This window comes from Capricornis sumatraensis, chromosome 15 (assembly GCF_032405125.1).
Source record: "Capricornis sumatraensis isolate serow.1 chromosome 15, serow.2, whole genome shotgun sequence".
Lineage (NCBI taxonomy): Eukaryota > Metazoa > Chordata > Mammalia > Artiodactyla > Bovidae > Capricornis > Capricornis sumatraensis.
In genome coordinates, this window is record NC_091083.1 from 19299950 (window position 1) to 19313081 (window position 13132).

The 13132-nt window shown below is 39.7% G+C and overlaps 1 protein-coding gene across 2 annotated transcripts in view; it reads right to left on the reverse strand.

The window, feature by feature from the left end:
* USP6NL (USP6 N-terminal like) overlaps window positions 1–13132 on the reverse strand; it is a 99489-nt gene that overhangs the window by 8936 nt on the left and 77421 nt on the right. For both annotated transcript variants that reach the window (XM_068987286.1, XM_068987287.1), the window contains exons 7-12: window positions 9668–9777; window positions 7503–7551; window positions 5752–5872; window positions 2574–2668; window positions 1823–1888; window positions 1630–1729 (exon numbers count right to left, since the gene is read on the reverse strand). In XM_068987286.1, coding sequence (XP_068843387.1) covers window positions 1630–1729; window positions 1823–1888; window positions 2574–2668; window positions 5752–5872; window positions 7503–7551; window positions 9668–9777 — 541 coding nt within the window. The remainder of the gene's footprint in view (window positions 1–1629; window positions 1730–1822; window positions 1889–2573; window positions 2669–5751; window positions 5873–7502; window positions 7552–9667; window positions 9778–13132) is intronic.

Genomic DNA, 13132 nt, shown 5'->3' on the forward strand with positions numbered 1-13132 from the left:
GGTGCTTTCTCACTGCTAAAGAATGTTAAACTAGTAAGTATATACTTTAACACAGAGTAGGCTTCTGTTCTACATCTTGGTCAGTTCATAATCCAGAGAGAAAAGAAGGACATGGTGGGGAGAGGGGAGGGAGGGAGACTGACTGACTTCCTGCGGTTCTGACCACAGATCTGAATTTTGGGAGACTCACTGCCAAACTGTTTCATCTTAGGGCTGTGGTTTGGTGTTGGGGAGGCAGGGAAATGAACCTCAAGACTTCTGAATCCTCTTCTCTCAGAGTAAACAACACAGATGTGATTTTAAAGTTTCAGTCTTATCCAGAATTTGAATAATCTGGTGCTCCTGGAGACCATGCTTTTCAAGTAAGCAATCAAACCATTTCCTATCAAAGTAACAAAGTCGTTCTTAGAACAAAGCCACAGCGGGGAGGAAAACTACAGAACACAACCCCAAGCACTCAGGTAATGTATCACTGAGGTGGGAAACTGAAGAGATGACCACTCAAGAACAAGGCAGGGCAGAGTATACAGTGAACGTGAACTCAGGCTGTGCCGCAGGCTGGAGGTGCTGGGTGAAGGCACCCGTGTGGAGCTTCTCTTCCCTTCTCTGCATGGTCACAAAAGGAGTACCGTAAGTTTTAAGGGTAGTTTAAGACTTTAAGATGAATAAGGTCCCTCATATTCATAAAGAGCAACTCTCACTTCTTGACTTTCAGAGTAAGGCACAGCATATCCTATTTACCAAGCCCTTGCAATATTGCAGGGATTCCCTGGTGGCTCAGATGGTAAAGCGTCTGCCTGCAATGCGAGAGACCTGGATTCGATTCCTGGGTCAGGAAGGTCCCCTGGAGAAGGAAATGGCAATCCACTCCAGCACTCTTGCCTGGAAAATCCCATGGATGGAGGAGCCTGATAGGCTACACCCCATGGAGTCGCAAAGAGTCGGACATGACTGAGCGACTTCACTTCACTTCTTGCAATATTGCAACTGAAGGCCTTTTGCTACATTTGGACAACTGTGGGCCTGGAGGGTACTTGCTACAGAGGCCACAAAGCAGCCAGACAGGGAGATAGGGGAGGGTCCCCAACTCTGGTCTACGGTCTGGGGCTGGATGCTCTTTTCCTGGTGAAGCAATCACAGAAAACGCCCTCTCTAGACCTGTTAACTAAAGGGCCTGGCTTCTCTGGTCTCTCCCTTTTCCTATTAAATTTAAGAATCAGAGCAATGAAAAAAAAAAGAATAAGGGACATCCCCCCACACACACACCATGGAAACAAACAACTAGTAGGAATATTAGTAGTAAAACCCACATACTGCATTCTACTTAAATGTGAAGATGGAACTGACACAGAAAAGAATTAAAAATAAATAAGTAAATAAAAAATTTTTAAAAAAAAGAAAAAGAAAAGAAAAGAATTAAAAGACATTTGCAAGCAGTAAGCTTCTGGTCACGAGGAAGAACCAATGAGGGAAAACCAGCAACTGAAGATAATTTCTTCACTGATTTTAAAGAATTTTTAAACTCATTACTAAAAGGAAATGACCTTGAAGTTGGGTGGGTAACAAGAAGTCAAGACTTAAAACAAGGCTAGATTTTTGTGAAATCTTTATAATTAAACGCTTTCTTACTTCTGTGTAATTTTAAGATTGTGTAAGACATAGCAGTAAGAACTCGTTCTCCTTCGAAGATATAGATGTCCCATATTCTGAGGTTTAGTGTAAAGGGCGTCTATAATTAAAAACAAAACAGAAATAAGATGAACAGTTTGTCCTCGTCTGGTATTTTTAATTTTATGATTGGACTTTAAAAATAAACACTCACCCGATCAAGGAAACATTGAAAAAACCATTTCATTGTGTAAAAACTTGTGTAGACTTCTTGCGAATCCTGGAAAAAACAAAAATTCCACAATTTCTGGATGGCTGCACACAAAACACGGCAATATAATAAACACTAAAAGTTAGGCAGGTTGTTGGAGGCAGCTGTCACAGCTGAACAAAACCATTCATTACAAATCTCTGTGCTGGAGTATTTCCACTTTTTCTCTTCTGACTCTCTCTTCTTCTTCCTCAGGTGTACTTTTGAAAATCATCCTGAGAATAAACCCCTCATAAGATAAGACTGTAATACAATACTTTGATTCTCTTTTAATATATTCTAAAAGGAAGCATTCTTGCTTTACTAAATTACTGTATTTTTTCAGAGGAGTATGCATATGATTCACTGAGGACGAGTCTGTATGACCCTTAAAGTATTTAGTGCAAATACTTTAGTGCAATTAAAAAACCTCCTAAATCACTGAGAAATCGCATATCCTTAAAAACTATATTGTTTGTATTATTATATATCAGCTTCAAAGGCGACTGATGCTATGAGTTAGGGCTGTGATAGTTCATCGGTACTAAATTTCACAAATCTAATGTCATTTGAGCAACTGGGAACTGTAACCGCTCGGTAAATGAAATGGATGAGACTGTGCACCAACAGAGTAATGGGGCCCAATGGCTGCACTCAAGTCTTCCAGCTTTATTCTTGGTATAGGTGGGTGTAAGTCAAGGTCATATCTACCTACCAAGTGCTGCTTAAGCTTGGACAAAAATTTATTCAGTATTTTTTCATGATGTTCTTGAAACCTCAAGAGTTTGGGAAAACCATGGACAAAAAATCCTAGAATACAAACATAAAAACATACTTCATAAATAATAACAACAGAAATCCCTAGTTTAAAATGCAACATATTTCTTTATCTTTTAGCTGTTAACAACAATAAAAACAAACCTACTAGTTACCCAAATATTTTTACTTCTCTCCAAGGAAACAATTATGTATAAGCTTTGATTAATAAAAACTTATAGCCTAGTATGTGTTTGCTAAGGATCACCTATCACCTTGTAAAAATATAAAAGAGGACAGAGTATTTCTGAATTAAAAGGGAAACTAAGAAAGTAAGAAAAAATGGAAACTGAAGCTTTTTATCAAGATTATCTGTTTACTTGAAGTACTGGGTGATGTCTTAAACACACACTTCTATAAATTATTCTAATCGATTACTTATTTTGCCTCCCCATTATATATAAAACAAACATTGTATTACTCTTTTCAGGCTTACTCTAACAGTATCATTAGAGTAACCATGCTTCCCAGGTTAATATCACTTTTTAATCCTTTTTATAAGTGATATTTAACATAAGCTAAAACATACGGGCACTGTACGATCAATGTTAACATAGTCTATCTGAAATGATTATGCAATACAATCTATAAGATTTCTAGGAAGTAACTGTAAATGGGAAGTTAGTATTAACTTTGTGTATGTAACTCATGGAAATTTACATCTATTTTTATTCACAAGTTTCCTTTCAGATATTCTAATAGTCCATTAAAAAGGGCACATACACAATGAATTTATGATTTCTCCATATGGGTTTTTCAGCCTGGGTTCTAGGTAACTTCAAAAGACGTTAATAAGTGTCCTATGTTTTTAAAAGAATCCAGGAGAAATACTGTATGTCACATATACCCTTTTTTGCATATGTTCACAGGCATATGAGCTTCTGAATGTTTCTCAGTTGTTTTATAGCCTAAAGACTCTTGTTTTTCTTGGTTTACCTCATCTCCCAGACTTATCTGATTTTGGAGTCCAATATTTCCCCACAGAACGCATGTTTCCAAAACGGAAAACTATGTCCCTGCAAGAAACTGAGGAACACTGCTGGGAAGAACTGCTTTATGATCCTTGGGGGAGGGCTATTTCTTAACTGATTCTCAGCTTTCTAAGGAGTGTGTAAAAGTCTCCAGAGATAGAAAATTCCTCCCCTAGTAATCCTTTCTGGTGAAATGATTTCATTAAAAAAAAATCTATATGTGTCTCTCTCTCTCTCTGCCACTTTCACGGCCAATTTGAGAGGAAGAAACTCAAGACAAAGTCTGATTCTGAAAAAGGCAATTCCTTCAATAATAAACATGAGCTCAAGGATGCTGAGACAGCCAACACCGCTTCCCTTTTCAGTGGGGTTCCAGACTTGGTATTTTAAATCTCATGCTTTAGCCCTCACATTACACTTCTGTGAGTGATAACAGCTTCGTATACGAAATGCAAAGAACTGAGGTAACTTTCAGTTATAAAATTTCATACGCAGATCTAGAAACAAATATCTCTAGGTACAAACTTATCCATAAATAATGACCTAAACTGCTTTGTAAATGTAAATGTTAGAATAGTAAAATAAACACTGCTTTGTACATTAGTGTGGGGCTTCCCAGGTGGCACAGTGGTAAAGAATCCACCTGTCAATGCAGGAAGCACAAGAGATGTAGGTTTGATCCCTGGATCAGAAAGCTCCCCTAGAGAAGGAAATGGCAACCCACTCCAGTATTCCTCCCTGGGAAGTCCCATGGACAGAGAAGCCTGGTGGGCTAGTCCACAAAGAGTCAGACATGACTTGAGTACACACACACATAGCTGAGACTGGTGACAATAATTACTGAAAGCAGGTTATCAGGCTTGTTAAAAGAGATGGATTTTCTAAAACTGGACAGTATTCCACATAATTACACACTACTTAAGCTGTTAATATCCCACTGTACTTCCAAGATTATCAGCAATGCCATCTCACGCTAAACCAAAATAAAGACTGATAAGGAAGAGTTGTGTTTCCTCAAGATGCCCTTTGCAACAATACTATTGAATGGCAGCTCAATGTAATGTGTCTTACTACTGGAGTCCACTTATGGGATGCAAAGTGTCCAGAAACACTTATGCAGATAGTATTTTTTTTTTTAAATCCACAGCAAACACTGAAGGAGATAGCTAAATGCAAACATATACATACACACAATGATTCAACAATAACCACATGGTAAGAATGTGAGATTTAATCAGCTATGGAAGGTCATAGTTTTGAAAACATCACTTTAAAACTGTGGCAGGTTCCCCACCACATGAAGCTTCAACATTCACAAAAAGAATGATGGTCCATTCTCAGAGTGATTAGTATTAAAATTGTTTTTAATTTGGTATTATCACACTCAATGGCATTGAGAAAATAATTTTGCATTATATGGACAAATGCCACTTCTTTTTCAAGAGAAGTTTCAATCCAAACTCTCTCAAGTTTATTGCATATGCTTGGCAAATATAATAAAAATATTATTCAAAACAGTGTAATAACTTGAAAACCAAAAAATTATGTAAGCTTTGAAATATCAAAGTGCCCAGAATACGTTACCAGCTTGTTTTACTGTGAGATGGAATCAATTTTAGGCCTGAAAGAACTAAAACAAATATTTGACATACCAAATTACTGTGGACCTTTCCTTTAAATACCTCAGTGTCATTTCTCAATTAATATTCTCTGACAAACTGGTATAAATTGCAATATCCAGTCAACAGTAGACATTTCACTGAAGGCATGACTGTCTAACAGTTTCGATCAAAAGCTTCCAATAATTCAGTTTTTCCTAAATTCTTCCAAACCTAGTTTCTCCTAACCAGGGCAAGTAAGGAAAGAATTTTAAAAGGTCAATAGTATATGTTGTAGTAAAGACGAAGGAATATAAATCTGAACAGAAACGTTCAATGAAGAAGAATTAAATAAGGAATTAGTAATAAGTACTAATGAATTAAACTCGCCCCTAGACAAGTTTCTATACTTGACTCTACCAAGCATCAGCCCCGAGCCTGACTTTGTTCGAGCGTGCCTGTCTCCCCTCCCTGTTTGTTGCTGATGGCCCCCTCAGGGTCCTCTTACCGTGCATGGCGTGTTTGGGACCTGAGAACAGCTTGACCAGGGCCCAGAAGGCATCTTCCTCATTCATATACATGAGGAGCAAGGCTGTGATCTGGCTCATCCCCTGACAGTATCCAACCTCCTAAAGAGAAACAAGAACAGAGAAACCGGGGGTTTAAGACCAAAGTACATGTCCATGCAGGTGTGAAGAACTGATGTAGAAAACAGAAATGCCTAAATACATTACTTAATGTGCAGTTCTACAGAGAAATGTTACAATCTTCACAGTACCGAGCCACATGCTATCAAAGACTATGTTTGTGTTGAAGAATAAATGCAGAAGTGTGGACAAGGCTAACCTGAAAGGACTTTATTGACCTCTGCTCAATACTGTTCTTACACCTTCTGTAAAGAGCACTGTTTCTATTTCTGTTTTATGTGTGATTCTCAGCTCAATATTCCTCCTCTTTGCTCAGATGCTGGCAAATTTCTCTCCTTGCACAGTTCCCAGTTGGCTGTCTTTTCTCCTCTAGATTTCCAGATCCTTACAGAGACACATTCTGGGGACCCTTTCAGTCTAAGCCCCTTCCCTGAGAACTGCCCATTCTCCCCATAATTACACATAATGACACTTATGTGTCATTTCACATGGCCTTAGGGATCCATGTCATGACACGTGAACTACAGCTCATGGGGACGAGGACGCCTAACCCCAGGGAACCATTAATTCAGCTGCATGACAATTTTACTCATTCACTAATCACATGTTTCTCTAGGAAAACTGAGTAAAGCCACAACTACATGCATGGTGGTATGTAGCTGAACAGAATGCCCACACTGAGGCTATGGCTGCAATAGCAGCCTAAGAAAAACAGATAAGCAGGCAAAGAGAGACATCTGAAGAGAGAAACAGTATAATGAACAGTTTCCAGAGACAATCAGAGTCACCATGTGGCCCCGAGCGGGACAGAAAGAGGAGCTCTTCTCTCTGTAGGCTTCTCACCCTCCAGCTCCAACACCCACCCCCAGCTTCATTTCTATGAGATGCCCCTTTAATCAGTTCCTTTTTAACTTGCCCTAGTTTGAGTGAATTTCTGTTCCTTGTAACTTAAAGGTTTTGATTACAATAGAAATGGTACACTTCAAGGTTCAAGGTGTCCTTCCTGGAATCCAGTCAGCAAAGCATTTACTTGGCATCTATACTGGCGTTGACACTAGCTGATCTCTTCCTCCAAATCTCTCTCCCTCAAGAGTAATCAATGCCTTAAGAATAACATGTTCTAATACCAAAACGTTTAGTTTTGGCTTACTCCAGGAGGCAGCAAGTAGGTACCTATGGTCTGCTATCCGGACCTCACCAAATAAATGAAATGTGATTCTGAAAGGCAACCTCCTAGGGGAATGAACAGTCACCAAGAATCAAGCAGAATTAATCTAGCCACTACTTCCTGCCCCTCTTGCCCTGCTGATTCCCAGTCCTAAGTGCTTAAAATAAAAACAAGAAAAATAACACCACAAAACAAAGCAACCTGTAGTAAGAGGGGGGGAAGTGAGCTTTGCTGTCATGCTGTGATTCTTCCCACTTTCCGAGCAACTCTGCTCTGAAATCCTGGGGCGGATGAGGGAGCCTTGGGAAGGTCCACACAGACCGTCCAGTCCTGAGATGAAGCAACACAGGCCAAGGGGGCTTTTCCAGGAAGGAGGCCCAGAGATTTCCTCCAGGTGCTCAGAACACAGCTCAAAGAGCTGTGGACAGGCAGGCGCTGACTTACCGTATTATAAATAGAATATGCAGCAAGAACGTGGAACAGGGATTGTTGCCTAGAGGAAAGAAATTTACATCGAACACAATTTAGTTTTTTCACCTTTTTAAAATTAGGAACTTAAAAAAAATAAACAACAGTTTGACTGATGATAAATAGATAATCCAGATAAAGCTACTATTATTATAAAGAAATGACCCCAAGCTCAAATTTAAACAATACACAGCCTAAACTTGAGGCTAGATAACACTCATTTTGACAGAAAGGATTTATAACAAAAAGCACAAAGCACATCACCATGTCTTCAATTTGGTGTCCCCTTTCTGTTCTCATAGAATCATCCCCACAGAAGGGGCTGGCCGGATGGAGCTGTGGACCAACATTCTGAAGCCTCCTTCACAGGGCCAGCATCCTGCAGCACCTTGCAGTGGGGGGGACATGTCCCCTAGGGGGCAGTGTCTGCTGGAAATCAGCTTCCAAGACTGGCATCAGGATTCAGGGCCCAGGATCCAAGCGTGGGAACAGGAGTGGCTCCACCCACTGTTACGTCTTGTCCACTAACAACATGTTTGCTTTCTGCTCCATCAACCTTAGGCTCGGCTGCTCTAGAGGTCCTGGCTCCAAAGAGAGGAGTGTCCCCACTAGGAGACAAACACTTCCACTGAACTGGGAGCCAAGTTGCCCACCCCTACCACTATGGGCTCCTCATGCCTCTCAATCAGTAGACAAAGGAGAAGGCGAGTGTACCGGCTGGAGTGACTGATCCTGGTCACTAAGGGGAAAGGTGAGCTGCTAGGACATGGTGGACGTAAGCAAGAGCACGTCTGGAACACAGAGAATACTGAAGGTGCCTCTAGAGTATAACCAAACCCAGTGATTCAAGTCCACGGAACGCCACCACAATCAAATTCAGGCAGGACTGCTAATGGCAGACTCTTCAGGAATAAAGCTTTAGGGCCCCCAGCAGCCAAAGTACCTGCTGAGGGCAAAGGATACATGGGATGGGAAGTGGAAGGTTAGTTATGACCAGCAGCGACCACATGCCCAGTCACGGAGATGATGACTACATCTGTTATGAGTATTTTTTCCTTATTTTGGTATCAATATGTTTGTGGATATATATTTTTTTAATGTGCTTTGTTCCATCTCTTTTCCCTATGTCCCCATCTACCATTAGATGTTTCATAATAGCTGACTTTATATCACAGCATTTAGGTTATACATATCAAAGCAAAAAGAGTACATATCCCCAAGGACTCAGCATCATTCTGTCGGGAGGGGGTTGGCATATTTTGAGTTGTAAGCAGAATAGTTGTGGAAGTACAGAATATTATAAGGAAGTACAACTTTATTGTCTTTATGCAAAAGTAAAGTTGATGAGTGTGGTCTGTGATAGTGAGCTGCTTCTGTGCACTTGGAGGGGCTGCAATCCCCAGATACGCAAACTCTAATGGAGGTGCGGCTGTGAAGCAGGTCTTTTGTAAACGTAACCAAAACACACAATCAGTTGACTTGAAGTCAGGGAGATTACCCTCCATAATCTGGGAAGCCCTGGTGCAATCGGTCAAAAGGTCGTAAGAGCTCCTGAGGCCCTTCCTGACATCTGCACCATGGACCTTGAACTTGCTAGTCAGTTCCGGCACACTGGAACCCAATTCCTCACAGCAAATCCCTCAGTTTACATCTCTTACTGGTTTCTATTTCTCTGGCTGAACCTTAACTGATACGGAGGACAGCAAAACTGTACATTTCATTCCTAAACAGTCACTGTCGTTTTATTCACTCATTTCCCATTTTTTTAGTTTCACCCATGCATGGAATCAAGGGTCTAAGAATGCATTTATTACTGACATGGTTCTCAAAAAGTAACAAAATCTCTCATTTCTTTTCTGAGATTTTTAATAAGAGTATCTACCATATATTTAAGAATTTCTAGATCATAAAATGACATTATAGCAAATAATATAGCACAGATATGTCAAAGATTAAAAATTTAAGCTAACTTATATCCTAAAGTTTACATGATATGGACCAAAGGATCTACCAAAATTTAAACCCTCAGAGGTGGAAGCAAAATTATCACCTATATAAGATATTCCAAACACTCACATTTCAAGTTGATAAAGACTATTTGTAAATGTTATTCATTGTTTATAGTATTAAACTTTACTTACTTCACACCATATCTGTCTCTAAACATGATATGGTCCCTAAATGTGCGGTTGACATCAAGGTCTATCTGTCTGATATCAGGCGAACAACCCCGTGCTCTGTGTTTTAATTTCTGGAGGAAAAAAGAGAAGAAAGCACATTTGAATGGAAATCAAATGTCAAAAAGTCTATGACAAACAGGAAAATAATTCTCATTAAAAAACTTTTTAGATTTAGGAAAGCCATTTCTATGGTTCAAAAATAAAAACAATGTAACAAGATGCACAGTGAAGGGCCTCCCTCTGTCCACACACCACCACCCTGCCTGGCCTCCTCCCCTCCCATCCTCTCAGGACAGCTAGATTTTCATTTGGATGGAAAATGTTTGGAGTTTGCGTTGCTAAGACTCTTCCCAGGCAAGCCAGGCAGTTCACGGCGATTCCTTTCTTCTTTCCAACATAGCGTTCTGGTTTGCCTTGGGGCTTATCACTGCCCGGCCTCCCGTTTCTCAATGGGCTTGTTTTCTATGCAGTGTTGCTAATTTGACCCAGGTTCACTTCAGGCTGCTGTCAGCCTCTGGCACCTCCTGTTTTCTACTCCCCGCAGACTCGGCTCCTCGGGCCTTCGGACCAGCTGCTCAGTGGGACTTCTCAGGGGTTCCCCTTCACAGACATCTGCTAGGCCTTGCTTTGCTTAGGTTTCCTGGCTCCTGCATCTCACATCTTTCTTGGTTTATTTCCTCGTTCTGAGGAGCTCGGCCTCCAGTAGATTTTGTGAAAAGACGTGTGGAAGATCAATTTTTGATGCTCTGAATGTCTATTAAGTCTACCTTCTTTCTTAGCTATTTGACTACTTTAGAATTCTAAGTTAGAAAATGTTTTTGCTCAAAAGGCACCACCTTCACTGTCTTCTGGCTTCCAGTGTTGCCATTCTAATTCCTTCTTCTTTATAAGAAAGGAACTTCTATCTCTAAGTTCTGAAACTTGCAATTTCTGTGTTTGGTCTGGATCTATTTTTAACCACAGGTTTGGGCATTTGATGGATCTTTTCAATCTTAAAAACTCATTGAGTTGAGTTTTGACTTCACAATCTATTTTCTGGGAAACTTCTTCACTTGTCATTTTCAAACCCTCCTCTAGAATTTTTCATTTCTATTATCATCTTTTATATTCATAGGCTCTGTTGTTCTCGAATGTTCCTTTTATAGCATCCTATACTTGTTTTATGGATGCAATATCTCTTTTTATCCCTCTGAAGACATCAGCAATAGCTCTTCTGTTTTTTTCTTGCTCTATGGTCTGTTTCTCATAAGTTGCTTCTTCCACTTGTTCCTATTTTCCATGCTGGCTCCTAGCTCCTCTCCTCACTGTCTGCTTGTATTTGAAAGAAGACACAAGAAAGCTGATGGAAAGTTATGTGTGCAGACGGGCTTCACAATTGTCTTCACTGGAGAGTGGTCCAGCTGCTTTCACTGGGCCTCCCCTGCAGTTAGGAGTTTGGGGGTTATTTTCTTGGGCTGGTCAGATTCCTAGGGAAACATGCTTCTGATCCCCCCTCAGGAGGACAAGTGCCCAACTGCTAATGTTCTGGCAGTCAAGTGGAGGGAAAGGCTGGTCTGCCCCAGTTCAGGGCATCCACTCCCCCGCATTTTCCTCCATGTGTCTGTGCCCTCTCCAGCCCACAGGCCCTCTGTTTCTCATCCTCCCTTCCCCAGAAAGGAAAGGATTGACGAGACATGATAAAATATGCTTTAAAATACAATTTAGTTGAAAAGGAGAAAAACACCCAAGCACATCTATAATATGAATTATTCTAGAGGACAAGAAAACTTAACACAAAAAAGACCTCATGACAGAAGCAAAGCCCAGTTAAGCAGGTAAAAAAACAACAGAACAGAAAGATTACTTATGCCCCAGAATGGTGACAAGCTAAGGGCAGAATACAGGAAATTAAGCATATTTATCTTAACAAAAGGAGGTAAGCAACTTCCCGGGTAATCTGAGACTGAGTCCATGAATGTCACAATAATAAAGAATAAACACTTACTTAAAAGAAATAGGATCCAATGAGCCTATAAACCTGAGGGCAGAAGTATAGTGGAAAGCACCTGGATGAAAAACTAGCCACCTCATTGTGGGTCTGGCCGACAACACTCTTCAGCCTTGCTAAGGCTTCAGGTGAGGTTGTTGACCACTGTGGCCAGACCCCCTGCCATCTGTGACACAGATCACAAGACCCCAGAGAGACAGATAACAGGGAGATACAGTTAAAAGAATGGGAGAAACAGTAGGTAAGAGCACCGGCTCAGGACCCACCACTATTATCACTGTTTGAGAAAAATCTTAGTAGATGAAGGAAAAGTAGTTTTATTCTCATTGAATTTCCATAACATCTTACAGAAAAACCCAAACAAACTTTCCAGCCAAATCAATATCTAATCAACCATTTAAAATAATTTGAAACTCTAAAATCCCAAGACAAAAATTCATAATCTGTGGAGGGTCCAAACAATTAATTTTAAGTCTTATTTTTTTTAAAAAAGTAACTGTTGAAGAAAAAAAAAAAGTAACTGCTTAAATTAACCAATATTTATAACTTTACATCTTGATGAAAAAAATTTTTTAATTTATATTTTATTGAAGGATAATTGCTTTACAGAATTTTGCTGTTTTCTGTCAAACCTCAACATGAATCAGCCATAGGTATACATATATGCCCTTTTGCCACTATTATTCAACATCACTCTGGATGTCCTAGCTACAGCAATCAGAGAAGAAAAAAGAAAGAAAAGGAATCCAGATCAGAAAAGAAGTAAAGCTCTCACTGTTTGCAGATGACATGATACGGTACATAGAAAACCCTACAGATAGTATCAGAAAATTGCTATATTCACTGATTAGCTCTAGTAAAGTTGCAGGAATCAAGATCAATATACAGAAATCATTTGCATTTCTATATACTAACAATGAAAAATCAGGAACAGAAATTAAGGAATCAATCCCATTCACCACTGCAACAAAAAGAATATATAGGAATAAACTTGCCTAAGGAGACAAAAGAACTGTACACAGAAAATTATAAGACACTAATAAAAGAAATCAGAAACAACACAAACAGATGGAGAGATATTTCCATGTTCCTGGGTAGGAAGAATCAATACTGTGAAAATGACTATACTACCAAATGCAATCTACAGATTTAATGCAATCCCTATCAAATTACCAATGGTATTTTTCACAGAACTAGAACAAAAAAATTCACAATTCATATGGAAACACAAAAGACACCAAATAGCCAAAGCAGTCTTGAGAAAGAAGAATGGAGCTGGAGGAATCAACCTTCCTGACTTCAGATTACACCAGAAAGCTACAGTCATCAAGACAGTATGGTACCGGCACAAAAACAGAAACATAGACCAATGGAACAAGATAGAAAGCCCAGAAATAAACCCATGCACCATGGGTACCTTATTTTTGATGAAATTTTAC